The sequence below is a fragment of the Rhineura floridana genome, chromosome 9 (genome assembly GCF_030035675.1).
Source record: "Rhineura floridana isolate rRhiFlo1 chromosome 9, rRhiFlo1.hap2, whole genome shotgun sequence".
Taxonomy (NCBI): domain Eukaryota; kingdom Metazoa; phylum Chordata; class Lepidosauria; order Squamata; family Rhineuridae; genus Rhineura; species Rhineura floridana.
The window spans coordinates 92,982,727-93,008,891 of NC_084488.1; the positions used below are offsets into that span (position 1 = coordinate 92,982,727).

The 26,165-nt window shown below is 43.1% G+C and overlaps 1 protein-coding gene across 1 annotated transcript in view; it reads left to right on the forward strand.

The window, feature by feature from the left end:
* Positions 1-457: 457 nt before the first annotated feature.
* DKK2 (dickkopf WNT signaling pathway inhibitor 2) overlaps positions 458-26,165 on the forward strand; it is a 94,012-nt gene continuing 68,304 nt past the window's right edge. The window contains exon 1 of the mRNA XM_061584523.1: positions 458-1,369. Within this exon, the coding sequence (XP_061440507.1) occupies positions 1,106-1,369 (264 nt within the window). The 5' untranslated portion in view covers positions 458-1,105. The remainder of the gene's footprint in view (positions 1,370-26,165) is intronic.

The window sequence follows — 26,165 nt, forward strand, 5'->3', positions numbered from 1 at the left end:
CCTTAAATTTAGCAATCTTGACCGGACTTCATTTCTAAAAAGAGAGGCCCTCAACCTTTCTGGAAGCCACCTGGCCTCTTCATATGAAAATAAAAGGGCTTGGGAGAGCTGGGCGAACCCTTCAGACGTCAAAGAAGGTCTGTGAATGCGGGATGGCACTCTGTACATGTGCAGGGACACGCCCTTCCAGGGCTGATATTTTTTGTTATTCCCCTTCTCTCCTCCAAGGGATCGAGGGAGGAGCAGGAGGTGTGGGGAAGGAGGAAGGCGCCGGGTGGGACTGGGAGGAGAGGTGGGGAGTGGGCGAGGAGGGGATGAGTCAGCTTCCCTCCCTGTCGCTCCGCGGCTTTGGGGGGCGGAGGAAAAAGCGAACTCCGCCGGGGAAAGCTATAAAAGCGAAAGGGGCAGAAGGAGAGCCGGGGAGAGCGAGGCTACTGAAGGGGAACGGCCCGACGGCCGACGGAGGGACGAGGCGGCTGCTTCAGCGTCTGCCTGGCTGGGCGCTGGTTGGTCTTCCGTCCAACCGGTCTCTCGCTCGCCTCCCATCGGGATGTCCGGGACCAGCTAACTGAAGGGGGCGGCGATCCTGTCTCTTTCCAGACAGAAGAGAAGCGAAGGAGGGAGACCGAGCGGGCGAGCGATCAAGCGCTTGAAGTTCGCCAGGCCAGCCTTTGCTGGGAGCGCGTCTGGTTTGAGTTTGCCCCGCAGGCTGCTCCCGCGGAAGCAGCTCCAGGCGGAGTAGGGGGGGGCGACCCGGGACCGCCGGCCTCGCTCCCTCTTTTCGGAAGCGCCAGCACCGCTCCGCGGGTGGAGAAGCTCCCCGGGGGCCGCCGCTGCCGCCGCCGCCCGCACGGACCAGCTGGCCCGCCAGTCCTTTTTCTCCCGGGGCTGCCTCTCCTGCCAAGATCCCCCACGGAGCGAAGTCGCCTTCCAAAATGACCCTCTGGGGCCTTTGAGGCGCATCCCTGCGCTTCCCGAGCGTGGAGGAAAACCAAGCAGGAACTAGAAGAAGCAGAAGGGGCTACCTGCCTACCTAGAAGATTAGCTCAGCTAATATATCCCATCCCCGGAAACGAAGAAGCCTTCCTTTCTGGGGCGAGGGGAGATGATCATGCGGAGCTGGAACACGTTCTCCTCCTCTTCCCGCCCTCTCCTCTTCCTAGCCGCGGTCCTAGTAGTCGAGAGCTCGCAGCTAGACGGCACTAAGGTCAACTCCATCAAGTCCACCCTGATGGGCGAGACGCCGACGCAGGCGACGACCAACAGGTCGACCACCTTCCACCAAGGACTGGCTCTCGGGAGCAGCAAGAAGGGCAAAGTCTTGGGCCAGGCGGGCAAAGGGCTGAAGCATTATCACCGGCAAGGCGAGGTAAGAGGTCTTCCTTCTTTCCTTCCTTCTTTCCTTCCTTCCTTTCTAGTGAAACTAATAAATAAGGAATAAAGCCCTTCCTTCCTCATCCTGGTTCTGCCCTTCCGCTTGCTGACCAAACTCCTCGGCAGATGTGTGCAGATTCTTCAAAAAGCCAACCTTCCTTTTGGAAACATCAGGACTGGCTTCCAAGGATTAGGGTTCTGTTCATCCCCGTTAGGTGTCCTCAAGCATTCAGAGATAGACTGCCCCTGAATATGGAGGCTCTCTTGTTCTGGAATCCCAAACTGACAATGGGTGGCTGTATCTGCTGCCACTCCTGCTCAGAGCAAACCCATTGACATCAATGGATCCAAGGCACTTGTGCCCATTGATCTCAATGGACCTACTCTGGGTGGAACAAGCATCGGAGACAACCCAACAATAACAACAACAACAAAAAGACATGAATGGTAAAACACCCACAAACACACCCACACACCCGAGTCTAGTCTATACAGCCCCTGGCACAAACGTAGTACACACTTCACAGGATTAATGGGGAGATAAAATGCATGGCAAGGAGAATCGTGTTTGCTGCCTTGAGCTCCATGGAAGAACTGGGATGCATTTTACAGAGCAGTAGCCAACAGCAGCAATGTTACTATTATAATAGGCAGAATGATCCTTTTGCATCATTTTGCTGTTTGTTGTGTAGCAGTAGTGCAGCCACTTTGGAGAGTTGCACTAAACACACTTAAATGAAATTAATGGGGCTGATTTCCAAGTACTTAGCCTAGTACAGGATCAGCGTGGCAATGCTAAATTTCACATTACAGGTCAGTAACAGGAGAGCCCAGGAATCAAATCCTGCTCTCTCAGTCCCAGGACCACCACTACCACACCACACACACACATACACACACCAAGGAAGACGTGAGTGGCTGTAGAAACAGGACCTGTGTCAAATCAATTTGTGGGGATGTGAAGCCCGGAACTGCTCCACTACCCTCCATTCCATCCCCACAGTGCCTCCCCCATCAAATTAGTTGGATTTTAGTGCCAAAACAGATGTGACTCCAGAGATTTGTGACCAGATCTCCCCAAAACATTTAAATCTTAAAAGCAGCTGTGGAAAACTGGCGTGGCACAATGGATCTGGGTGAGGGAGCCTTTCATCCTTTCCCTCCACTATAGCTGTTTTTAGTTCTACCTCCCCAAGTATAACTGCCCTGGTGCAGTTTGTGCATGCAACCCCCCCAAAGTTATTTTTAAGTTTTAAGAAGTGAGGAGACCTGATCCAGTTTTAACCAGTAAGGAGAACTGCAACACCTCTGCTTTGACATTTAGATGCTCGCAAGGAATGCTGGCCTTTTCTTTGCTCACACCTGGTCTGGTAAGGACAGAGAAGAGTAACTGGCTGGTCACTGGGGGATGGTCACCCATCCGGGTTGCTGGACATTAATGTTTTCTTTCCTCGGCTGCTGAAGAGATGTTTGGAGACATTGCATCTTTATTTAAGCATGGGGTGTGTGTTCTTGAATGACTTAGGTGCTCTGCATTCCACAAACCGTGAAGCACATAGAAAGTTATGCATTGTTTTTCCTAAGTGGGGAGAGGGGACAGGGGACAAATCTCTCCTGATTGTGCACTCAGACAGCCTTAGGCTGCTAAGATACAGCAGCTTGCTATGAGCCACAAGAAGACAGACTGTGTAACAACTGAATTACTAAGTTCCAATCAACAAGGAAAGGGCCACTGGGTGCAGTTTCTCTTTATCCTTAACCGACGTCTTTCAAAAGGGAGATGGTTTTTGTGTTCACCGCCCAGAGAGCTATTGCTAGTCGGGCGGTATATAAATTTAATAAATAAATAAATATAAATAAATAAATAAATGGTGTCTGCTAAGTCACTCCATTTGGTGACCAAGCGATTGGATCTCCCAACATTTCTAAAGTACCTTCATAATAAGAGGATGTGCGCAACCATTTATAATGAAGCACATACTTCTCAAGGAGGAAAATGTGTAATATTTGGGGAAAGGGCAATACATAGGTTTGTTGTTTGACTTTTGAACCTTTCCCCCATTCAGTTAATTATGAACACTGAAACAAAGGGACACCCCCTTGAATTTCAGCAAAGATATAATAGCAGATGTGTACTTCAATGGGAGGGCATGAAAGACTGTCATTCAACACTCAGCCCCATCGACATCGTAAATGACACAGTGACACTTCAAGGAAGAAAACTTTCACAAGCCTTGGATTTCAGATGGACACTAAGTGGAGACAGACAACGCTGCCATGGCGGATTGTAATGATAGCTAATGGGGGAGTCGGTGAATATTCTGGCTTTGCTTTTACCCATTAAGAATGGCAGAAAACAATGCCAGAATTCAGCCCAGAACACACCCTAGATCAGTAAATGACATTGGCACCATTTATTTGTGATGACTTGGTTTGCAGGGATGGGCCAGGTAGCAAAACAGGTAACGCAGAAGACGTTGACTGTTCACTCACATATTGAATTTCTCTAATCATATGTGATATATTGATGGGGATCCCCCTTCATGGTGTCCTAGAAAGCTTTTAAAAAAATCTAGTATAATAAAGGGGGGACTTGCTTATCCCATCACAAAGCCATTGGCTATCCCCCTCCCTTTGCTTTCTTCTTCCATTTCCATATCCATTCCTTGCCCCATGCTGCCCCATGTGGTTGGCTAGATCTCCTTTATGTTCAGCAAATGACTTAGGAATATAGGAAGCTGCATTATACTGAGTCAGTCCGTTGGTCCAGCATGTGTCAGTCTGTCCGCCCAGTATTGTCTCCTTTCATTTTCAGTGAATCTCCAGGGCCAGACAGAAATATTTTCCAGCCTTGCTACCTGAAAATCCTACCCTTGCTACCAAAACATTCAAGGTCTACCCACAATATCTCTTTTCCTTGAAGTTCTCCATCAAGAATTACTTCTGAGCAAAGCCCTCTCTAATGTCTCCTTCTACCCTTACCCTCACTTCCTCCTCCACCACTCCCTAAAGCTCTGATATATTTGATGCCCATTATACATCCCTGACTTGTCTATGTAATGTAGATGGTTAAGTCTCCTGGGCATGAAGGACACAATCACTTATATGCACTGTACACAATGGCTGGAGTGCCGTTGAACACAATTGGTCAATAAGACCCAGAACTACTTGATATGCTATGAGCAATCTGTTGAAGTTCTGCAACAGTCGTGGAAAACTTGTTTGCTACTAAAAATGAGAATGGAGACAAAAGTTTTGCCTCCAAGGAATAATCAATAAGCATTTTTGATACAGTGTGAAATTTTATTTTGAAATGAAGTTTAAAATGCTGAAAACATGAAAATAAAACCATACAGCAAGATTGAGGGGAAATTGCTAAACTGAGGGAAAAAGGAAACTCACTATTTACACTCCTTAGTCTATTATGGGTAAGCTTTTGGGACAGTGAGAGTAAAACAGCCTAAGAGAAACTCACTATCAGGAGAATTTGAATGTGTAAGTTAAGTAGCTGAATCATGGGGGGGGGCGGCGGCAGGGGATACGTATCTGTACTTGATTAAAATATGATCATAAACTTAAAGGACTTCCACTTGGGAGAGCAGTGAAAACCATGGTACCGAAGAAACGTTTTATTAAAGTTGGGATTCCTTGCTTGCACTTGCTCATATTTTTATCAACCCACAGCTCCATTGCTGTGTACAATTGCTTACGAAGGTCCTTATGCAGGAACTCTGGGTCTTTAGGTTTAAAACAATGATGAGAAAGTCAATATTTAATGCATAACATCCAGGGTCATTAGGTTTAAAATAATGACACGTAAGTAAACTCTAGCATATAAAATTATTAAGTTTGATGCCTTATGCTATGATGAAGACATTCAGCTCCTCACTATTGAATAAGTAGGTCTGACAAAGGAAATGCTGTTTTGGAGCTGGGACTTCACTCAGTGAATAAAGATCTTAGCAAGCCGGTAATGGATCTCCCCATTGTTGATATAAAGTAGGGTCAGTTTATACATCCAGCAAAAGTGAGTGGCAAAGCTGTTGGTCTGTACCACTACAGGCTTCAGGTGGGGTATTGTTCTATTTATTCATTACATAATAATAGGAATAGTAATAATTTTAAAAACTATTCTGCCTATTTCATCAGGGAGACTTAAGGCAGCTAGCAAAAGATAAAATCCCTTTTAAAAAGTGCAGAATATGTTCAAATTAACAAATTAATAGTAACCAACATGTTAAACAAATTCCAGCACAGCACAAAAGTAACAGAAGTGACCCAGCCGAATTAGATAAAGATATAGACAAGTTAGAGTGGGTTCAGAAGAGGGCGACAAGGATGATAGCCGGTATGGAGAACAAGTCTTATGAGGAAAGGTCGAAGGAACTTGGCATGTTCAGTCTGGTGAAGAGAAGGCTGAGGGGTGACATGATTGCACTCTTTAAGTACCTGAAGGGCTGTCACATAGAGGAGGGTACAGATTTGTTCTCTGCTGCCCCAGAGGGTAGGACTAGGTCTAATGGTTTTAAGTTGCAGGAGCGTAGATTCAGATTGGACATTAGAAGGAACTTCTTGACAGTAAGGGCAGTTCGGCAATGGAACCAACTGCCTAGGGAGGTGGTGGGATCCCCTTCGCTGGATGTCTTCAAGCAGAGGCTGGACAGCTATCTGCGGGAGATGCTCTAGCTGTGGATTTCCTGCTGTAAGCAGGGGGTTGGACTCGATGGCCTACAAGGTCCCTTCCAACTCTATGATTCTATGATTCTGATTCTAACCAAAAGCATTTTCTAAAAAGCCAGCTCTTTACCAGCTGCTAGAGGCAATATATTTTTACTTATTTGATTGAACAAAATGGATATACTGCTTGAATGTAAAAAAACCCCTCTAAGCAGTTTACAAAGAACATTTTAAATTATCAATAGAACAAGTAATTAAAATATTTCTAAAACAATTAAAACAGCAACTAACTACATTTTTAAAAATACATCAACATCTATGATAATCTTGCCTAAACAAAAAAGTTTTAAGCAGGCACCGAAAGGAAAACAACAAAGGTGCCTGCCTAATGTTAATAGGCAGCGGTTTCCAAAGAATAGGTGCAGCCACACTAAAAGAATTACTTCTTGCAAGTGCAGAACAAGTATTATGTGGTGCCCGTAATTTCCTGTTCTGCAGAACAAAGTGTTCAAGTGGGCACATATCAGATAAGGCTTTATATACCAGTAGCGACACTTTGAACTTGTCCTGGTAACAAATTCACAACCAGTGTAGATCTCTGATCGGGGGTGTTATATGCTGACAGGGTCTCACTCCCATCAATAATCGGGCACTAATTACAGTTTCTGGGTCAAGTGCAAGGGAAGCTCAACATAGAATTCATTTCAGTAATCTAGTCTTGAAGTCACCAGCACCTGAACTACTGTATAGTCATGGGGACTGATGAGCCTCACTTGGCAAGGCATTTCACAGAGAGAAGACACAAAGGCAAAGCTCAAAGGCTTCTCCACAGACCATCCTTGTACAACAAAACCTAGCATGTCAGTAGAAAATGTTGTTTCACCTTCCCCTTGATTTCCTGTTTTTCTATGTGCGGGGCAGGCATTTAAACATTAATCTGCAGCCTGAAGCCATAAAGTCCAGAAAGAACACCATCATTTGTTTTATGCTAAGTGTATAAACTATCCCTTATCACTGGTCTGAGGCAACTTATAGCAGTGTGGGAAAAGTAGTTAGACAATACATCAGTTTTATTACATCTTGTTATCATGAGCTGCACATAGACCACTTAACTGGAAAATAAGTTCTATTAACATCAGTAGGACTTATTTCCAGGAAGCTATCCTTCTAAGGACTTGGAAGCAAAGGATGTTCCCAGAGTTGCTCATGTCAAGGGGGAGATCCTGTGGTGGAGCACAGGAAACTCATTGTCACCTATAGAATAATGAGAAGTACGTTCTATAATTGCATCTCCAGAAAAAACTAGTTTGAAAGAACAGAGAGGTGGCAAAAGCCATAAATTAGCAACAATTTAATCCATGGTATGTAGGCCAGGCCATAATACTGTATACTTTGATGGAAAACTGGGGTGGGGAGTGAATGGGTTTTGGGGTAGTATGTTACCCTAAATAATTCCTGGGGGCCGTCCCTATATGGCTGACATTCCTGGTAATTGTGGCCAATATGTTTAACTCTACAAGTATCGTCAGTCATTAACCTTTTAAAAATGAAAATGATTTTGACTGTGATTCTACAGAAAGCACTCTTCTGCCAATAATTTACTTTGATGACATTCATGGTTTCAAAGCTAGAAGTCTGCTGCCTCTAAGAAGAATGGTTTCATATATGCAGAACAATTAGCACACATTTTAATATTTTAATATAGATTAGTAGTTCTACCTGATTTGTTTAGATATTAATAAAATATTATTTTGAGGAACACAAGAACTTATGTGTTGAAAGAACAAGGCTTTGTATTTTTCCTTTGTTTTCCTTTGCCCTTATGGCACTTTATTTCAGTGGTTCTCAACCTGTATGAGTACAGGATCCCCTTTGTAAGCTCAAAAAGTTTTGTGACCCCCCCCCACTCTAATTGTAATTTTAGTCTCTGTTAATTGAAAAAATGGTGCATGGCAAAACTCACATCTCCAAACATCCCTTTCCATAAAAAGCTCCTTGCAGTTGCTTTCTTTTCTTAAAGCAAAGTTCCAATCTAATTGGTATCCCTGCCCCCACTGTCTGAAGATGAACAGTCCTGTCTCTCAACACCAATGGATTACAGTGTTGGACTAAGATCCAGGTTCAAATCCCCACCCGGCCATGAAGTCCACTGGGTGACCTTGGGCCAGACACAGTCTCTCAGCTTGACCTATCTCACAGAATTGGTATAAGGATAAAATGGAAAGGGGGGGGGACATGTACACCACCTTGAGCAACTTGGAGGAAAGGTGGGATATAAATGCAATAATAAATAAATAAATAAATATATTTCAGCTGCGGTATGTGGACACCAGCCTCAGCCAACCTGCTGAGCTTTTTAAAAATCATCATCAAGAAGCAGCAATGTGGTAGTGATGGGGATGTTAGATTGTGAAGGCAAAAGGGTGGATAGATTGAGGAGGGGGTGTTTAGTGCTTTTAGGCCTTGGGATGATCATCAGAACTGATGACTTGGTTAGCATGCACTTGAGGAATGAGAGTGGAGCAGAAGGCAGATCAGCGCATGCACACACCCAAACACACCTGCCCCTCCTGCAAGCATCTGCAGGCCTGCATGCATTTGGGCACGTGGGAGGGGGAAAACCCTCAACTGCTGCAGCATCTTGGAGAAAGAGATTGAGGGTGCAGAATGTAGGTGGAAGAAATGAGGGACACTGGCACACACACCTAGCCTCAGAAATGGGGGGTGAGCAAGTCCTGAGTTTCCTCACTGCTCCTTGGCTCCATCTGGGCCGAAGACGAGATCTGGGCAGCTTTGCAAATAGGAATAATTTTTGAAAGGAGGTGGCAACGAAGCAGGAGTCAAGAAAAGCAGGCAATCTGGCTGCCAGGAAGGAAGGGGGAAAGCAGCTTTTCCTTGCAGCCTTGCTTCTTTTTGCTTCACAAAAAGCCCTCTCCTCTCATTCTGAGTAAGGGCATCATCAGCAGCAGAAGTGCGAGGAGTCGGCAGTCGGGATAGTAATCTCTTCTTCTTCCTGGTAGCTCCACCCTCAGCCTCCTTGGGCATCTGCCATATGTGTTATAGGTAGATGCCTGCCCTCGGCGTGCCTGAAAAATGGAGCAAGAGAGAGGTGTCATCTGCTTTGCAGTGGGGAGCATCCAGGGAGAGAAGACTTTTTTTTAAAAAAAAATTAATAAATAATTCACTTCTTTACTGTTTGCAGCTCCCTCCAGATTAGTTCACGGGCCACCTGGGGATCACAGTCCCGAGGCTGGGAACCACTGCTTTATTTCTTTGATACAATTTATTTATTTATTTATTGCACTTGTATACTTCCCCATAGCCGAAGCTCTCTGGGCAGTTTACAGCAATCAAAAACATTAAAACAAATATACAATTTAAAACACATATTTTAAAAACAATTTAAAACACAATTTTAAAATTTAAAACAATATAAAAACAATTTAAAACACAAGCTAAAATGCCTGGGAGAAGAGGGAAGTCTTGACCTGGCACCGAAAAGATAACAGTGTTGGTGCCAGGCACACCTCATCAGGAAAATCATTCCATAATTTGGGGGCCACCACTGAAAAGGCCCTCTCCCTTGTTGCCACCCTCCAAGCTTCCCTTGGAGTAGGCACCCAGAGGAGGGCCTTTGATCTTGAACGTAGTGTACAGGTGGGTTCATATCGGGAGAGGCGTTCCATCAGGTATTGTGGTCCCAAGCCATGTAAGGCTTTATAGGTCAAAACCAGCACCTTGAATTGAGCTCAGAAACATACAGGCAGCCAATGCATGTGGGCCAGAATCACAGTTGTAAGATAGTTGCCTCTGTTTATAGTGAGATAATGACTTTGGAAAATGTTAGAGCCCAAATGCACAAAACAAATGGAATAAATGGCTTTGTTTTGCTACTTGTAGCTATTAGAAAGTTACAAAAAGTGATCCCATTGTAGATTAATGGAGTACAACTGAAATGATTCCACTGTCCACATTAAAAATGAATCTAGGAATAGTGTTCAATGTGCCTTGGCTTAGGATGATTAATCAGTCTGCCTTCAAAATGCTTCTTAAATAAATATTGGAGCAAAAAATCTTAATTTCACATATACGCTCATGGGGTCTGAACTGGCGGTGACCGACCAGGAGAGAGACCTCGGGGTTGTAGTGGACAGCACGATGAAAATGTCGACCCAGTGTGCAGCAGCTGTGAAAAAGGCAAATTCCATGCTAGGGATAATTAGGAAAGGTATTGAAAATAAAACAGCCGATATCATAATGCTGTTGTATAAATCTATGGTGCAGCCGCATTTGGAATACTGTGTACAGTTCTGGTCGCCTCATCTCAAAAAGGATATTATAGAGTTGGAAAAGGTTCAGAAGAGGGCAACCAGAATGATCAAGGGGATGGAGCGACTCCCTTACGAGGAAAGGTTGCAGCATTTGGGGCTTTTTAGTTTAGAGAAAAGGCGGGTCAGAGGAGACATGATAGAAGTGTATAAAATTATGCATGGCATTAAGTGGATAGAGAAAAGTTTTTCTCCCTCTCTTATAATACTAGAACTTGTGGACATTCAAAAAAGCTGAATGTTGGAAGATTCAGGACAGACAAATGGAAGTAATTCTTTACTCAGCGCATAGTTAAACTATGGAATTTGCTCCCACAAGATGCAGTAATGGCCACCAGCTTGGATGGCTTTAAAAGAAGATTAGACAAATTCATGGAGGACAGGGCTATCAATGGCTACTAGCCATGATGGCTGTGCTCTGCCACCCTAGTCAGAGGCAGCATGCTTCTGAAAACCAGTTGCCGGAAGCCTCAGGAGGGGAGAGTGTTCTTGCACTCGGGTCCTGCTTGTGGGCAGAGCAGAGGTCTTGAAATCAGCACCTGGACAGCAGACTGAGCAAGCACACAGGTCACCTGGTCACAGTAGGTTGTATTATACAGCCATGAGAGTGGCTGTATACCACAGCCAGCGTGGATTTTTCACATTCCTTCATGTTAATTGAAAATAGCCCCATGCCATTCTGATGCTTCCCATAAGCTCATTTCAAAACAAAACCTTACAAAACTTAGAGTCCTGAACTCAGAAACGCTTGCTTAACAACACTCTCAATTTTCATGGTGATACACAAAACAGTCAGAGAGAATTGAGAGTTCAAAGTCTAAAAAGAGAGAAAAAAAACCCCAGAGCCCTTGCGGACTTTTTTCTCTCAGAGTTCTCATAATCTGTTGAAATTCATTTAAAATCAGCCATGTTCACAGAGTACCTGTAATCCTAATACTGACCTTGCCCCATACTTTGACCTTCATCTTCTGCAGTTTAAAAGTTAAAAAAATGTCTGGCTGATTTTTAATTAATTTAATAACTTTTGGCTGGAAGCCTTTGATAACGCGGGCATGCTCAATAAGAACCAACTGTCAGAGTTCTAAAAGCCAGACTCACAGCTGCTGGGCTTGCCTAATCAGGGGGCCACACCCACACCAGACTTTGATTTCACTTGAGACAGTCATGGCTTCCCCCAGAGCATCCTGGGAAGTGTAGTTTGTGAAGGGTGCTGAGAGGAGACTCCTATTCCCCTGAGAGAATGATTTAACAGTCGGCCACTCTGATTGAAGGTCTGTGAGGGGAACAGGGCATCTCCTAGCAACTCTCAGCATCATTCACTAACTACATTTCCCAGGATTCTTTGAGAGAAGCCATGACTCTCCAAAGTGAAATAAAGGCCTGGTGTGGATGTGGCCAGGGACAACTTTGGTTTAAATTTGGGTGGGAGGCTACATGTGCCTGCTGTATAATAAAAAGGTGGGAGAAATGCTAAAATCAATTATACTGTTCACAATGTTTTCCTTTTGGAAAGGAAAGGAGCTTCCCTTCTGCCCAGTGCCCACCCACCCAATCTCCTCCCCCTCCCCTCCCTGCCCCTCCCCCGGGTCAGTTTTGGACTACAACCTGGGAAACCAGGGTTTCAAATCCCCACACAGCCATGAAGCTCACTGGGTGGCCTTGGGCCAGTCACTGCCTCTCAGCCTCAGAGGAAAGCAATTGTAAAACCACCTCTGAAAACCATTTACCATGAAAACCCTATTCATAGGGTCAACATAAGTCGGGATCGACTTGAAGGCAGTCCATTTTCATTTTCAAACATGATCGCACAGAAATAAATCCCATTGAACTCAAAAAGTATGCAAATGATCAAACGCACCCTCTCTTCTCCTCCCTCCTATCCCCTCCCTCTTGGCCCTTCCCTCCCCCTTCCTTTGCCCCTCCCTCCCCATCCCCATCCCCTTCCAATCCCCTCCTTCCCCTTCCCTCTCCTCCCCCTCCCCTTCCTCCTCCCCATGGTCAGTTTTACCTGTCTTAAGCATGACTGCATGGAAGTAAATATGATTGAACTCTATAAGCAAGCAAATGATCAAACCTGCCCTCCCCTCCCCCTTCCTTTGCCCCCCTCCAATACACTCCTTCCCCTTCCCACTCCCACTCCTCCTCTCCCATGGTCAGTTTTTCCTATCCTAAGCATGATTGCATGGGAGTAAATCCCACTGAACTCAATAAACATGCAAATGATCAAACCTGTCCTTTTCCTCCCCTCTCCCTCCTGCCTGCTCGCATTCCAGTCCTCCCCTCTATGTTTTCTCCCCTCCCTCCTCCTCCCCTCCCCATCCTCTGTGGCCAGTTTTACCTATCCTAAGCATGATTGCAGAGGAGTAAATCCCATTGAACTCAATAAGCATGCAAATGATCAATCCATTCTCAGCAAACTTGGACAGAATCCCATTTCTTACCTCCCGGATTAAAAAGCAGGGAAATTCACTAATAGGCAAAAAAACTTACATTTTAAGCACGTACCTATAGCCCACAGATATTTCTATCAAACTTTAAAAAGTAGGGAAATTGGGCAGCTATAATGAATGCACCAGGGGAGCAGGAGACCTGACCTCCTCTCTGAAATATTGTACTGCCCTACAAATTTGTCAAAATGCAAACACAATTTGGGTTGGTCTTTCGCAGTCCAATCCACTTGCTGTGTAGCTTGGAAGAATTGGGTAACATGTGCCTCTGAGCATATGGTGAGGGTTACCAAATTCTTCCAAGCTACAAAGAAAGTGGATTGTGAAAGACCAACCCAAATGGTGTTTGCATTTTGACCAATTTGTAGGGCAGTCCAATATCTCAGAGAGGAGTTCAGGTCTCCTGCTCCCCTGGTGCATTCACTATAGCTACCCAATTTCCCTGCTTTTTAAAGTTTGATAGAAATATCTGTGGGCTATAGGTACATTCTTAAACTGCAAGGTTTTTTGCCTATTAGTGAATTCAGTTAAGTCCTACTCATAGTACACCCACTGAAATTAATGAACCTAAGTTGGTCATGACCATTAACATAAATGGGTTTACTCTGAGTAGGACTAGCATTTAATACCACCGATTATTCTCCACTAGGATTATATGGATTTCTATTTAAATTATAATAATTGCTTCTAAATTTGCCTCTGTGGTGTGTAGTTTAGGTGGTAGTTTAGGCATTAGAAGCCTCCTTGCAAGTGAGAAATAGTGACAAAGGGTAGGAAATGTGGTTTCATATCCCCTCTCTGTAGGGTGGCCAAGAAAAGAGGAAATGTAATGCCTCCCAAAAGGGGAGGATGTTTGCATAAAACTTGCATATATGATTTATATGTAGAATTTAGAAATAAATACTGTAATTTAAAAAGAAATGTAAATACATCTCATCACAGTGGGGAATTCTGTGATCAGGTGACCTGTGTTACCAGCTCAGTCTGCTGTCCAGGTGCTAACTGTAGATGGGCAACTTCAAGGCCCCTTCTGCTCTTAGGGTGCGTTATCTTTAAACTGGACTTGGACTGGTTCCTGACCATTGGCCATATTAGCTTGAGATGATGGGAGACAGAGTGCAACATCTCCTCTAACCACTGCACCACACTGGCTCTCTAGGTTGTTCCAATGGGTGGTGCATCCTGCTTCTGACATTCTCAAAATGTCATGGGAAGTACCAGATTCTGTCTCTTCCAAATCAGCTGCAATGCATAAAGAACCTGCCTTTTTAATTTTCTTGTGGGCAGATATTTTAACACACGAGAAATACTTCAGGCCCTATCCTCAGTATATAGAACGCCATGGCTGAACTGGCTCAAAGTAAGATGCATATTGAAACAGGTTAATGAGGATGCATAAGCAGTGGAATAGCCAAAAAATGATTAATTGCAGGAAAACAGAAGATAACTATGGAAAAATGAACATGTTTAGGGGAAAACAAGAAAAAATGTGATGCACATTTTTGATGAGATGTAATCCGAGATCTTTTATGTTTATCAATCACTTATTGTCTTTGCTGTTATTATTTATTCACTAAAACTTAAGAGTTCTAAGAAAGCTCTGTGGGTGGAGAATTTAAATCCAAACCAGAATATTTCCATTTTGAAAGGTCCTTTGGGTCCTTTGTGTACAAATTTTTCCTGAGCTGGAGGATACCATTAAAACAGAGCTTGTCACATCTCCAGTGGAATCGCTAGATGGGGTTTCATACCAGCAGGCAAATAAAATTGTACAACACTGAATAATTGACCACAGTGTACTGAGGGCACAGCTATAATAGGCCTTCTTGAACACCAAATATGTAACCACATAATTTTAAATCATTAGCAACCCAGAGAATCCCAAATCCTCAACCATGGGACCTCAGCAAAATTTAACTATGTAAACCAGAAGGAACTGCAGTTTTAGATGGGTAGTAAGTACTGTTTGCCATGCTATTATGCTTTATAAAGCCTTAGTTGTTTATCATGAAACTTTCTTGCTTACTGTTGGTGTTCTTATTGGCTCTTTCTCCCCAATGATTTCATCTTGTCATATGGAGACTCCTTTGATTTAATGCATTCTTAATACATTAACTTGAAAGGGGGAAAATACCATAAGGTATTTTATTATCTCTGCTATAATAACCCCCAGCCTGTAGTAAAGATCAGAGTCCTGCTTGGCTAAGCCACGTACAAAAACCCACTAGGATAAAATAATCCTTGATTGGATGATCTTGTAATTCAAACCAGTAATGCAGTCAAACAATGGAAGGAGTGGTATGATAATGATCTTCCCTTTAAAATGGCACTCCAGATTTAGAATGCAATCCCACAATGGAGGTGGGGGTGGGTGGGAGGACGGGACAGACACACACAACAGCCTTCCAGCTTGGATTGCACAGATAGAGGGTGATAAGTTTTGCAACAGTTCCCAAAAACATATTACTTTTCATATTTTGGATTTCCATTCAAATCAGCCATGAAGGGATACTTAAGGAGCAAACTAGAAGCAATGTTAATTGTATGAATGCATTTAATGTATCTGGTTTTACCTCCCTCTAAATAACAGTCATGCATTGGGAGATCAGGACTATGGCCTGCAGTTAGAGGGGCTCATTAATTCCAATGGGTCTACTCTGAGCAGGACTTACTTGAATACAACCCACTGTTTTTTCCACAGTGAGGAACCTCAGGATCCTGGGCATAATGTGGCCCTCCAGGCCTCTCTCACATGCCTTTGGGACTCTGGCCAGGCCACACTCCCTCCCCGCCATGCCCCTCCCTGACCCTGCTTTGCATTCTGCTCAAGTGATTTAACCTGGCTGGAATGTGCCCTTGAATTCTGATAATGCCTCTTGCTTGTCTGGATGGCGGATAGGGAGACCCGTGTGAGTAAATTAATATATGGTGCTCCACCCACTTTTGCTTCTGACCCCACCCACCACTGGCATGTGGCCCATGGAAAGTTGCTCAGAAGAGAATGTGGCCCTTGGTTTGAAAAAGGTTCATAATTCCTGGGGTAAACACTCCTTTGCATTGTCCATAGTGTCTTAAAACGTGCAATACCTGTTCGAACAGAGACATAGGCTGCTTTCACACTGCACTTTATTCTGTTATACTGATGATTTCTTACCTGGTAATTTGCGCATTATAGGTGGTCTTTCACACAATGTACAAGCTAGCTCTGGAATTCTAGTGGAATGTAGTGCAAGTTTAGTGCAAATTTCTGTGATAAATGATACCAGAAATAACCTGTTAGCATGGCTGAAAACCCAGAAAATCATGGGAGTTTTTCGCTAGCTGCAGCCACTCACATAACAGGCATCCCAGCATGCAGGGCTTTCCCTTTAGTCGCATGGCTTTTTTTTGCCAGATGAAAATTGTACTGGTATTCTGGCATTGGCATAGATAGCAGCAGCATTTCTCACACCTACCCCTGTGTCGATACAACTAAAATAATTTTAAAATAATCAGATCCTAAAGGGAGAGGGTTTGCATGGTGATGGGACAAGATCTTAGACCTCCTACACAGTGGGGAACAGTGCACAAGTGTATAATGGGTGAGGGAAGAAAACAAGCCATGTGAAAGGCAGTTGTGCAAAATGCCAGTATATAAGCTGAAAAAGCTGCTCTTCCTTAATGCAACAGGTACTGCAGTGTGGAAGGGATTTTAGAAATCAGGTTTATAAAAATATAAACCATTAAACTAGCGCAATCAGCCCCATGTGTGAAAGCAGCCATAGAGACAATAGTGCATGCACCACAGGCAATAATGGCTCCATTGTCCTGTCTCTAGATCTCTTAAACCAGAAAAGACTCGGTTTTTGCTAAAGGTTCTCTAGGAAATTGGTATGACCACTTTGAGAAGAGAAGCCACACCTGAGAAGGATGCAGTATGTTTGAGAAATTCTTCACCTCCCATAATTTTTTTTTTTTTTTTTTGAGAATAAAGAGATCTACCAATGTATTCCGCTGAGGGGGAAAGAGTTCATGGAGAGGAAGAAAATCATATTGAATAAAGAGATCTTGCAAAAAGAGGGAAAACGTATGTCTTGGGGGGGGGGGAAATGTGTAACCGAGATGAGGATTTGGTATGGGACATTAAGCAGACATGGCAGGCAGATGACTCTCCTAGGAAACAAAGCAACCCTGCAAGAACTGAAAAATTTATTCATAAATATATGCACTAGTAAACTAGCTGATTTCACTGTACTGCTGTTGTAGGATAATATTATTAGTTATGTGTGAACATATGGAAGGAGGCCTTCAGGTGTACAGAAATCCCAGATGTCTTGCAAAAAGAAGAAGACCTCCCCCCCTTTTTGGCACAAATACTGTATTTATTTAGTGTGCTGGAAATTCTTCAGCCAGTCAAGAAGCAGAGGCTACTTCACATGACTGTGGTGACCAGTAGGAAACCCCCAGTTGTTGAGTCACAAATAAATGACATACAACAGTTTACTATTCAGTCGTAGGCTGAACACTTTTCATCCAAGGCTTTTGCGGGATGTGTGCCAATAACAAATAAAACAGTAGAGATCAGGATCCGGTCATGAAGGATCTAGGGACTCCATTTGTAACAAATATTTACAGAGAAATAGCTGAATTAGCCTAGTGCTGTTCTGAGAGCTTGTGCTGAGCTATATTTAGGGTGTGTGTTTGTAGGAAAACTTTGTTTTTTCCTGAAGTGGCTTCCAGAAAAAGAGCAACAAAGCAAAACTGGCCAACAGCTTTCCTTTCTACAGTTCCCAGAGCAAATCCTAGTGATACATTTTACCTCGTGTGTGTTTTGTTAAGGGTAATGTGTTCACTAAAGCAGAACAGCTGTCTGTCAAACGTTAAGTTAAAAAATTCATTGCAAGGACAATGCTTCTTGACTCAGTAAAAATGTTTTTGCAATTGTTTGAATTAATACAGTGCTTCCAAAACGCTTTTTAGGACCGCTTGTAAAATTCTGGGCTTTCCCCCCCTCACCTTTCCTATCTTCCAGAACTTCCCTTGTAAGGAAATGGCTTTTTAACCAGAAGATTCCACTTGAAATTATAATATTTTTTTTCAAAGGTGGTCCTCGCCACAGCAGCTGTAACAAATTGAAAATGAACTTTAGTCTCAATTGGAGTTTTAGATTTAAAAGGATGGGTGACCAAATAAATATGGTTATTATAACTTACAAGACAATTTATTGGGAACTGGATCTTTTGCTATGGAATTTACCATCAAAACAGAACAACAGGCCTTACCATCAAAATGGAACAGCAAAACAGAACAACAATCCTTGGTGGGGAAATGACTCTCAGTTTGAATTCAGGGTTATTTACCCCTGTTTTGAACCTCACCTTCTGTGAGATGTTCATGCAGTTAAATTTCAAATAACGTTTTGCTTTCTTTTCAAATGCTCTCAGTCCTTCTAGAACAGGCCTGGGGAGCCTGGGGACCTCCAGATGTTGCTGGACTACCATCATCCCTGACTATTGGCCATGCCTGCTGGGGCTGATGGCAGTTGGAGTCCGGGGGACCACAGGTTCTCCCTTTCTGATCTAGAACAAAATGTGAAGAACAAGAAAGCAATGCTGCCATTTCAGATTTCAACAGCAGCGTGTGTAGTGTGAGTATGTGTGTGCAAGGGGAGATTTTCAGCACGATTTAAACCAGGGGTGGTGGAGGAATTTGCTTGGTCCACTTTTTACAATGGACTGACCTGATGCGACACTCTCAAACTTCCTTGTGGGTTAGAACAGAACTGGACTTATCCAGATTTTGTGATGCAATTTCAGTGTGCAAAAAGTGCCCACAGCAATACATAATTTGCATAAGGGGAGCATATAAAATGTGAATTTTACAGATGAATGCAATTTTATGTAAAAAGTGTGTACAATATGCATATCATTTAAACACAAGCTTTTCATGCATTCTTTTAAAAATCTGCACAAAACAAGATGGAATGGATCTATGATCGAGTGCCAGTGAGACTGAAAAGGGGGAGGGAGGGAATTAGCTGCTTCCTCTATTCCAAGTTTCCACTCAACGTCTTGCTTTTTAAGATTTATTTTTTATTTTAATAAGTGTATTTATTGTTTTTCACATCACAAGTAATACATAAAGTTATATGACAGTAGTCAAATCAAAACAAACACATCAACATATTTATTTTTATTTATTTAATTATTTTTAGAGATGTAGTTTTAATTTTTTTTTTTAAGTATTTTGCGTGATGTTGAATAATTTCTCTGGTCTTGTACAGAAAGACAATAAAATTTTGTTTTATTGAATAGAAATAAAAGAATACTAATACATTACACCATGGCAGTTTTTTTTTAAAAAAAACATAAAAAATAAGTTTTGGGAGTTACTTTTTTATACTTCAGAATCATTTAACTTGCTTTTTTGAAATAAAAGGATTTGTGCCATTGGCATACATACCTTGCCTACACAAGCCCATTTAAATGTTTATGGTAATAATCACGCATTGTGCAGAACCTGAGAGGAAATGTATTCCCCAAAAAGGGGACAAAAGAGGATACAGATCTATATAGCATTTACATATACAGGATACCTATATAGCTTGGGACCAGGATACCTGAAAGACTGTCTTATCCCTTATATACCCAGCAGATCACTACACTCTGCAGGTGAGGGCCTCCTGCAGATACCATCTTATCAGAAGGTCCATTCTGCACAACATAGGAAGTGGACCTTTCGTGTGGCAGCACCTACCCTGTGGAATTCCCTACCCTTAAATGGACTGGATGGCCGTATAGGCCCCTTCCAACTCTACTATTCTATGATTCTATGAAATATTAGACAGGCACCATCTCTGTTATCTTTTTGGTGCCTATTGCAGACCTTCCACTTTCAACAAGCCTTTTAAGTTGAGAGCTATCCCAGTCTGCATCTGTGTTGGAATTGCTTTTTAATATGTTCTTAAAATGTTTTTAATCTTAGAAGATGTTTTGAAAGCTTTTTTAAAGAAACATTTTTAAAGATGTTTTGTTTTAATGTGTTTTAAAGTTCGTTTTTATGATGTTTTAAAGTGTTTTTAGTGCTTGTTTGCCACCTTGGGCTCCTGACGGGAGGAAGGGTGGGATATAAATCAAATAATAAATAAATAAATATGCTAATTCATATGTATAGCTACACCTCACCATAGCAGGGAAGACTATGACCAGGTGACCTGTGTGCCAGCTCATTCCACTGTTCAGGTGTTCACTGTGAATGGGCAGCTTCAAGGCTACTGTTCTCTAAGGATTCTTTAATTTTTAATCAGACTTGGACAGGACATCTGTTCAAACAGGGGATGCCTTTAAATAGAGGACTGACTTCTGACAGTCCTTCAAATAGAGGACAGTCCTCCGTAAAGCAGGATACATGGCCACCCTAAGAGACAATCATATGTGATCTGAAAGGAAGTGGGAAGGTGGCACATGGACTGCCTTCCCTAAATGATGCCCCTGCAAACAAGACTACACTTGATCAAGCTATAATTGATTAAGCCATGCACATTTAGATGAAGGTTTTCATCAGAGGCAGCCGCAGGAGTGGTTGGTGTGGTGGTGCAGAACCTCCCTCTCTGCCACTTATTGGGACAGTGCAAGCACAGGTCAGGGCAGAAGTGAGGACGAGGCAGGGCATTGTGCATGCATCAGTGGAGACAACACAGCACTCCCAACCTCGCCACTCCTTTGCCATACTCCTGGATCATCCTAGTAAGTGGCAGCAAAGTCAGTGTGGGGAGGGCACCATGAAGCCACATGCCATCTGTTGCTGGTCAGGGGTTTTGTAAAACAAAAAAGTTGCAAAGTGTCAGAGTACTTGGAGAGTAGTGACAGCAGCCGCCTCACCATGCCACCTCTCCCCCTCTACCTCCCAGTAAGCAGCAGCAACACAACCAACATGAGGTCATATGAGCAGCAATGCCCTACAATGTCATCCGCTACCGTATATAAAGACAGTGATCCAGCGGTCCTCCTAATGTTGACAGCATTCTTTGCTGGGAATCATGAGGCTTGTAATTCAACCCCTGATTCCCAGTGGTGACAAATATCCTGTCCCTGAAGGAGAAGAGGCCTTTCTGAAATCCCCTCCCTGAGTATCAGCATGAGTAGTGAAATGAATGCAGGCTTAATGAATGAACCATGCAATGGATGTAGTGAACAGATTGCAAAAGAAATGTGATCTTTAAACATGAAAACAAATGGTATTATAAAATAAAAAGAATTCTTGCCCACCCTTTTGGTGCGTATTATGTAGCATTCAAGAGTAACCCAATGCATTCTCTCTCTCACTCTCTTTCCTCACCCTTGCCCTTCTCATAAGAAAGCTCAAGGCAACCTAATTCAAGGAATAAAATCACAAATAAATGCTGCCTTCTGACTCACAACCTTGCGACTTGGGGTGCTTTCACAAAATCTTTTGACCCCATTGTGATTTGATGTTACGTGCTGTTTCACTGCAGCGCTATGAGAACTGGGTGCTACTTACAGCCATAGCGTGTGTGTGTAGTGTTTTCCTTGTGGTTTAAACTATTCAATGGAAGGAGAATGTGTGTGGCATCTCTCTCTCCCCTTTGTGTAACTCCTTGCAGAATTATTCAAATAGTCCCAGAAAGCTTTATATAGAAACTGCACTGCTTCTATCTACGTTTTCCAGACAATTGCCAGTCTGAGGCCTATAGCCACAGTTCGGTAGCAATGAGATCAGCACTGCACTGATGATGTGAAAGACAACTGCTGTGTAGGATGCATTTCATCTGCATGAAACAACCCTTTCACCAGCAACCCATGATCCTTTATTCCTACACTGATCTAATGCTTTCTATATAAAACTGGACAGGGATGCAAGGATGTTACAAGCAGAATTGTGGCTTTTTCTTCCCTTTAATGAATCCCTTCCTGGCCTTGCTGATGTTAAAAAGACAACTGGTGCCCCATGTGTTCTGCAGCTGGAAGAGCAGTGCCAGTTCAGACCAGCAGTTCTGTGTGTCTGGTTTGATTTTAGCCTTCCAGAAGCTCTGGCACCGTGTTGTTCTCCAGAAAAGCATCTGAGTGGTTTCCCGTTGACCAGGAATATGGTGCTAGTCGTGGAAGCCATGTGTGAGGTGGAACTCCCTAATTCAGGACAAGGAAAGCCCTTTTGAGTATAAAATGCAGACTTACAAGTTTCTGGTTTTGATTTTTTCTCTTTTGTTGGGTAATATTTATGTTGCTCACCTTTCAGCAATCAGTATTTTGGCTGCACAATAGGAAGGGCAGAAAGTCAGCAATAAAATGCAGAGGTATCATTTCTATAGAAAACAACTACTGTCAGATGAACCTGGTATATCATATATTATAAAGACATTTGAGCCTCATTTACTGACTCAGAGGTAGGGTTGCCAGGTCAGAAGCATCCCAAAACCTGAGATTTTAGGGGCGGGCCCAAGTGATGTCACGGGGCAGGCCCGAGTGCTGTCACGGGGTGGGCCTGAGTGATGTCACAGGGCGGGCCCAAGTGATGTCATTAAGCATGATACATTAAGCATCAATCACAGTTGCTTGGAGCATTCAATTAGAAAAAATATCTGACTGGAAATTAAGCTAGACATCTTAGCTAAAAGATGGAGCCTGGGTAGGGAACATTTAATCTAGCCTACTTGCTTTCGGCAAGAAGGGTTTAAGTGCCTTCAGGCCAGGCCAGTCACCAGAAGGTCACTGTAGGAAGAAAGGAGCCTAGTGTTTTGGAGATGTTAGATGGGAGCATTCGGGAGTAAAGATGGATGCCCCTGAAGGCTGCAATTCTAAACACACATACTAAGGGACTAAGCCCCCATAGAACTCAACAGGACTTACTTCTGAGTAGATATAGTTTGGATTGTTCTGTTGGTAAAGCTTGACTAGGGATCCTCTGCAAAGACATCCATATCCAAGCAGGGTTGGCAACCCCCTGCCTGGAATCCCCTGCCCTTATATTTTAATGTGGCTGCTCCAAACTGCTTTACAGTTTTGACCCTTCACTTCAGAAAGAGGTCTGAGAAATGAGTAAGAGTAAGAAGATTCTCTACCCTTTCTGTCTGCATGGATGCCCTCATCCTTCCCCTGCGCCCAGCAGAAGCTCTGGGCCAGGCGGGACGCAGTGGCATCTCATAGAGGACACCCTCCCCTTTCATGGGGTGTATGATTTGTCCTGGCCCAGAGCAGATTTTGGGGTGGGCACCCCCAATTACTTGTTTTTCCTGTATGTCTTTTTCTGCTTTGATTTTGTATAGATGCCCTCTTCTCTGCCCTGTTCCCAGCAGAAGCTCTGGGCCAGGAGGGACACAGTGGCATCTCGTAGAGGACACTCTCTCCTTTCCTGGGGTATATGATTTGTGCTGTTCCAGAGCAGATTTTGGGGTGGGTACCCCCAGTTACTTATTTTTTTCTATGTGTTTTTGTCCATTTTGATATTGCATTGATGCACCCGTGTGTGCCCGGAGCCCAGCAGAAGCTCTGGGCTGGATGGGATGCACTGGCATCTCATAGAGGACACCCTCCCCTTTCATGGGGTATATGATTTGTCCTGGCCAGAGCAGATTTTGGGGTGGGCACCCCCAGTTACTTATTTTTTCCTGTATGTTTTGGTCTGCTTTGATTTTGCTTAGATGCCCTCCTCCGTGCCCTGCACCCAGCAGAAGCTCTGGGCCAGGAGGGACGCAGTGGCATCTCATAGAGGACACCCTCCCCTTTCCTGGGGTATATGATTTGTCCTGTCCCAGAGCAGAGTTTGGGGTGGGCACCCCCAGTTACTTATTTTTTATGATTTTATGACATCATTATGTATTTATGAAAATAACTGAAGCCTGATGATCTTGATTGCATATATGTATTGTTATTCTTGACGGGGATAGTCCCCCGATCACAGTGATATATCATACAGGGTATCCCAACATATATTTTGGGGTTCAGAGACATGTTAAGTTTGGTTTGAAGTTGCTGTAGTTGTCAACTCTTCTTTTTTATTGTTTTGAAGTTTCAAGCAAATAAGGAACTGGGAACTGGGAACTAGGAACCAACTTCAGCGTCGTATCAGTTAAATAGATTAAACAGTCGTGGGGGCGGCGGCTGACGTTTTGGTGTATATCTCGGGAACCAGACCACTTAGAAACTTACTTTTTTTAAAAATTGAAGCTCAGAGTCCGGAGATTAAGGGGTGCTAGCCGGAGAGCCGGAGGGGTCCCCCCAAAACCAGTGACTCCAGCCGAAAACCAGAGACCTGGTAACTCTACTCAGAGGGTATCGCGATTGTTAGAATACTTCCCCAGCAGACAGAAATTTGGTGTGTATGGGTTCCAAGATACTGTGCTTTGTTGCAAAAGTGTAAAAATGGAACATGTAAAACATGTAACAGGAGGTTTCCTACATAATAATGGGCAAAATTCTAAATGCATTCCCGATTCTTTCTTTCTTTCTTTCTTTCTTTCTTTCTTTCTTTCTTTCTTTCTTTCTTTCTTTCTTTCTTTCTTTCTTTCTTTCTTTCTTTCTTTCTTTCTTTCTTTCTTTCTTTCTTTCTTTACAGCCTCAGCTTTAATTTAAGCCAGGGCTTTTAAGGAAGAATCTTTGCAGCTGCAGATTGAATTCATGCCACAGATGCAAAGATCCCTGCCCCAAGTGGGGTCTGCAGTCAGCAATGAATTTAACTGCAACTCCACTTTTGGCAGGGATTGACTATACTCAGGGGCTCCGTTCAGAAGCTCCCAAATGGAACCAAGTGCAGTGTGTTTGCATTTGGTGCCAAATGTAAGCCCCACTTACGGAGGAACAATCAGGAGTGTACTTCAAGGCTCCCCCTTGTTCCTGCCTGACGCATGACATCATTAATATTGAGGGGTGGGTGAAATCAAAATCTTGCTTTATGCTGCAGAAAACCATCAATTTCAATACATTTCATTCATTCTGTCATTTTAAATGTATAGATTCCAGCTTTCGTGGTGAATGGCACCCAGAAACAAAACATACAAGACAGAAAGCAGGACTTAAGCAATTCACCAAGCAGTGAACCAAAATGATATGCCAAACCAGACACACGATACAATACATCAAGGCTTCCCAACCTTTTCGTGCCTCTGGGCACATTTTGAATTCTGAGTGTCATGGACATCATGACAAATGGCTGCTGTTTTTGTGGGGCATGGCTGGTCATGGCAAACTAGGGGAACCCACTGCATGGAAAAGGTATAGGGTAAAGGTTGAGTCAAGTGAATAAAAAATGGATCCTCATGAATTGGCATGAATTTACTTGGGATTCCCCCACCAACCCACAATCAAATGGAAGACTCATACTGTTGGTGTGTTTAGACTGCACAGTAAATACCTTGGAAAAATCAATCAAAAACACCAACAATTAACTATTCCAAGTCTGATTAAACAGGATAGACTTTACCCAGCACTGGACGGGACACACAGATTTTTCTGGGCCCAGAACACTGTATGTGGGTTGGGCCCTCAGACCACTCACAAAGGGGGCACAGATTTGCATAAAATTTGCATGTGCTTTGTGTTATATGCACATTTTGTCCTATTTTGCAGGTGGACTAGAGCACCCAAAAACAAATCAGTGACCACACACATAATAAAAAGTCTGACAGACAAAACTGGTGAAGCTTTCCCCATAATAGTATTTCCATACTAGAAAAAACTTAACATGTTAAATTTCTGCCTGCCACACAGTTGTTAAAAGGCACAAGAACCATGCTTTCCCCCAATGTCAACCCTAAACTAAAGCCTAGACTGCAATCATGTACCCACTTACCTGAAAGTAAGCCCCATTAAACATAAAGACACTTACTTTTGCTACATAACTTTTTTGTATGAAGTTTTGACTAAGGTACAAATTTTTGCAAGCAATTTCTCCCAAGAGTGCATTTTTGTATGTTATTCTCAGTAATATATTCATTTTATACACATTTCCCCCAAATATATGCATTTTTATAAACACTGGTTGGAGAACTGCATCACACAATTCAAAGAAGTGCTAATTTTGAAGGATGACTATGTTTCGGTTCTCCTATTTTTCCAGAAAGTGTGGATTTGATAAATTCAGCTTTAAATGCAAACCAAATCAATACGCATTCCTTTTTTCTGCTCTTTGTGTGTGTGTGTGTGTATGCACAAGTCTCTTTGAAGTTGCTCTTTGTTTTGAATGCATAATAGCTGAATAATCAGGCTCTAAAGCAGACCTGACTGTTGAGTGGAATGGACATCAGAATAAATATTTAAGTCACTTTCCACAAACAAGATCTGGTTGGAGTTCATCACAAAGATTTCACCTAGGGTGAACTCTGAGGCTCCTCCTGAGGACAGGAAGC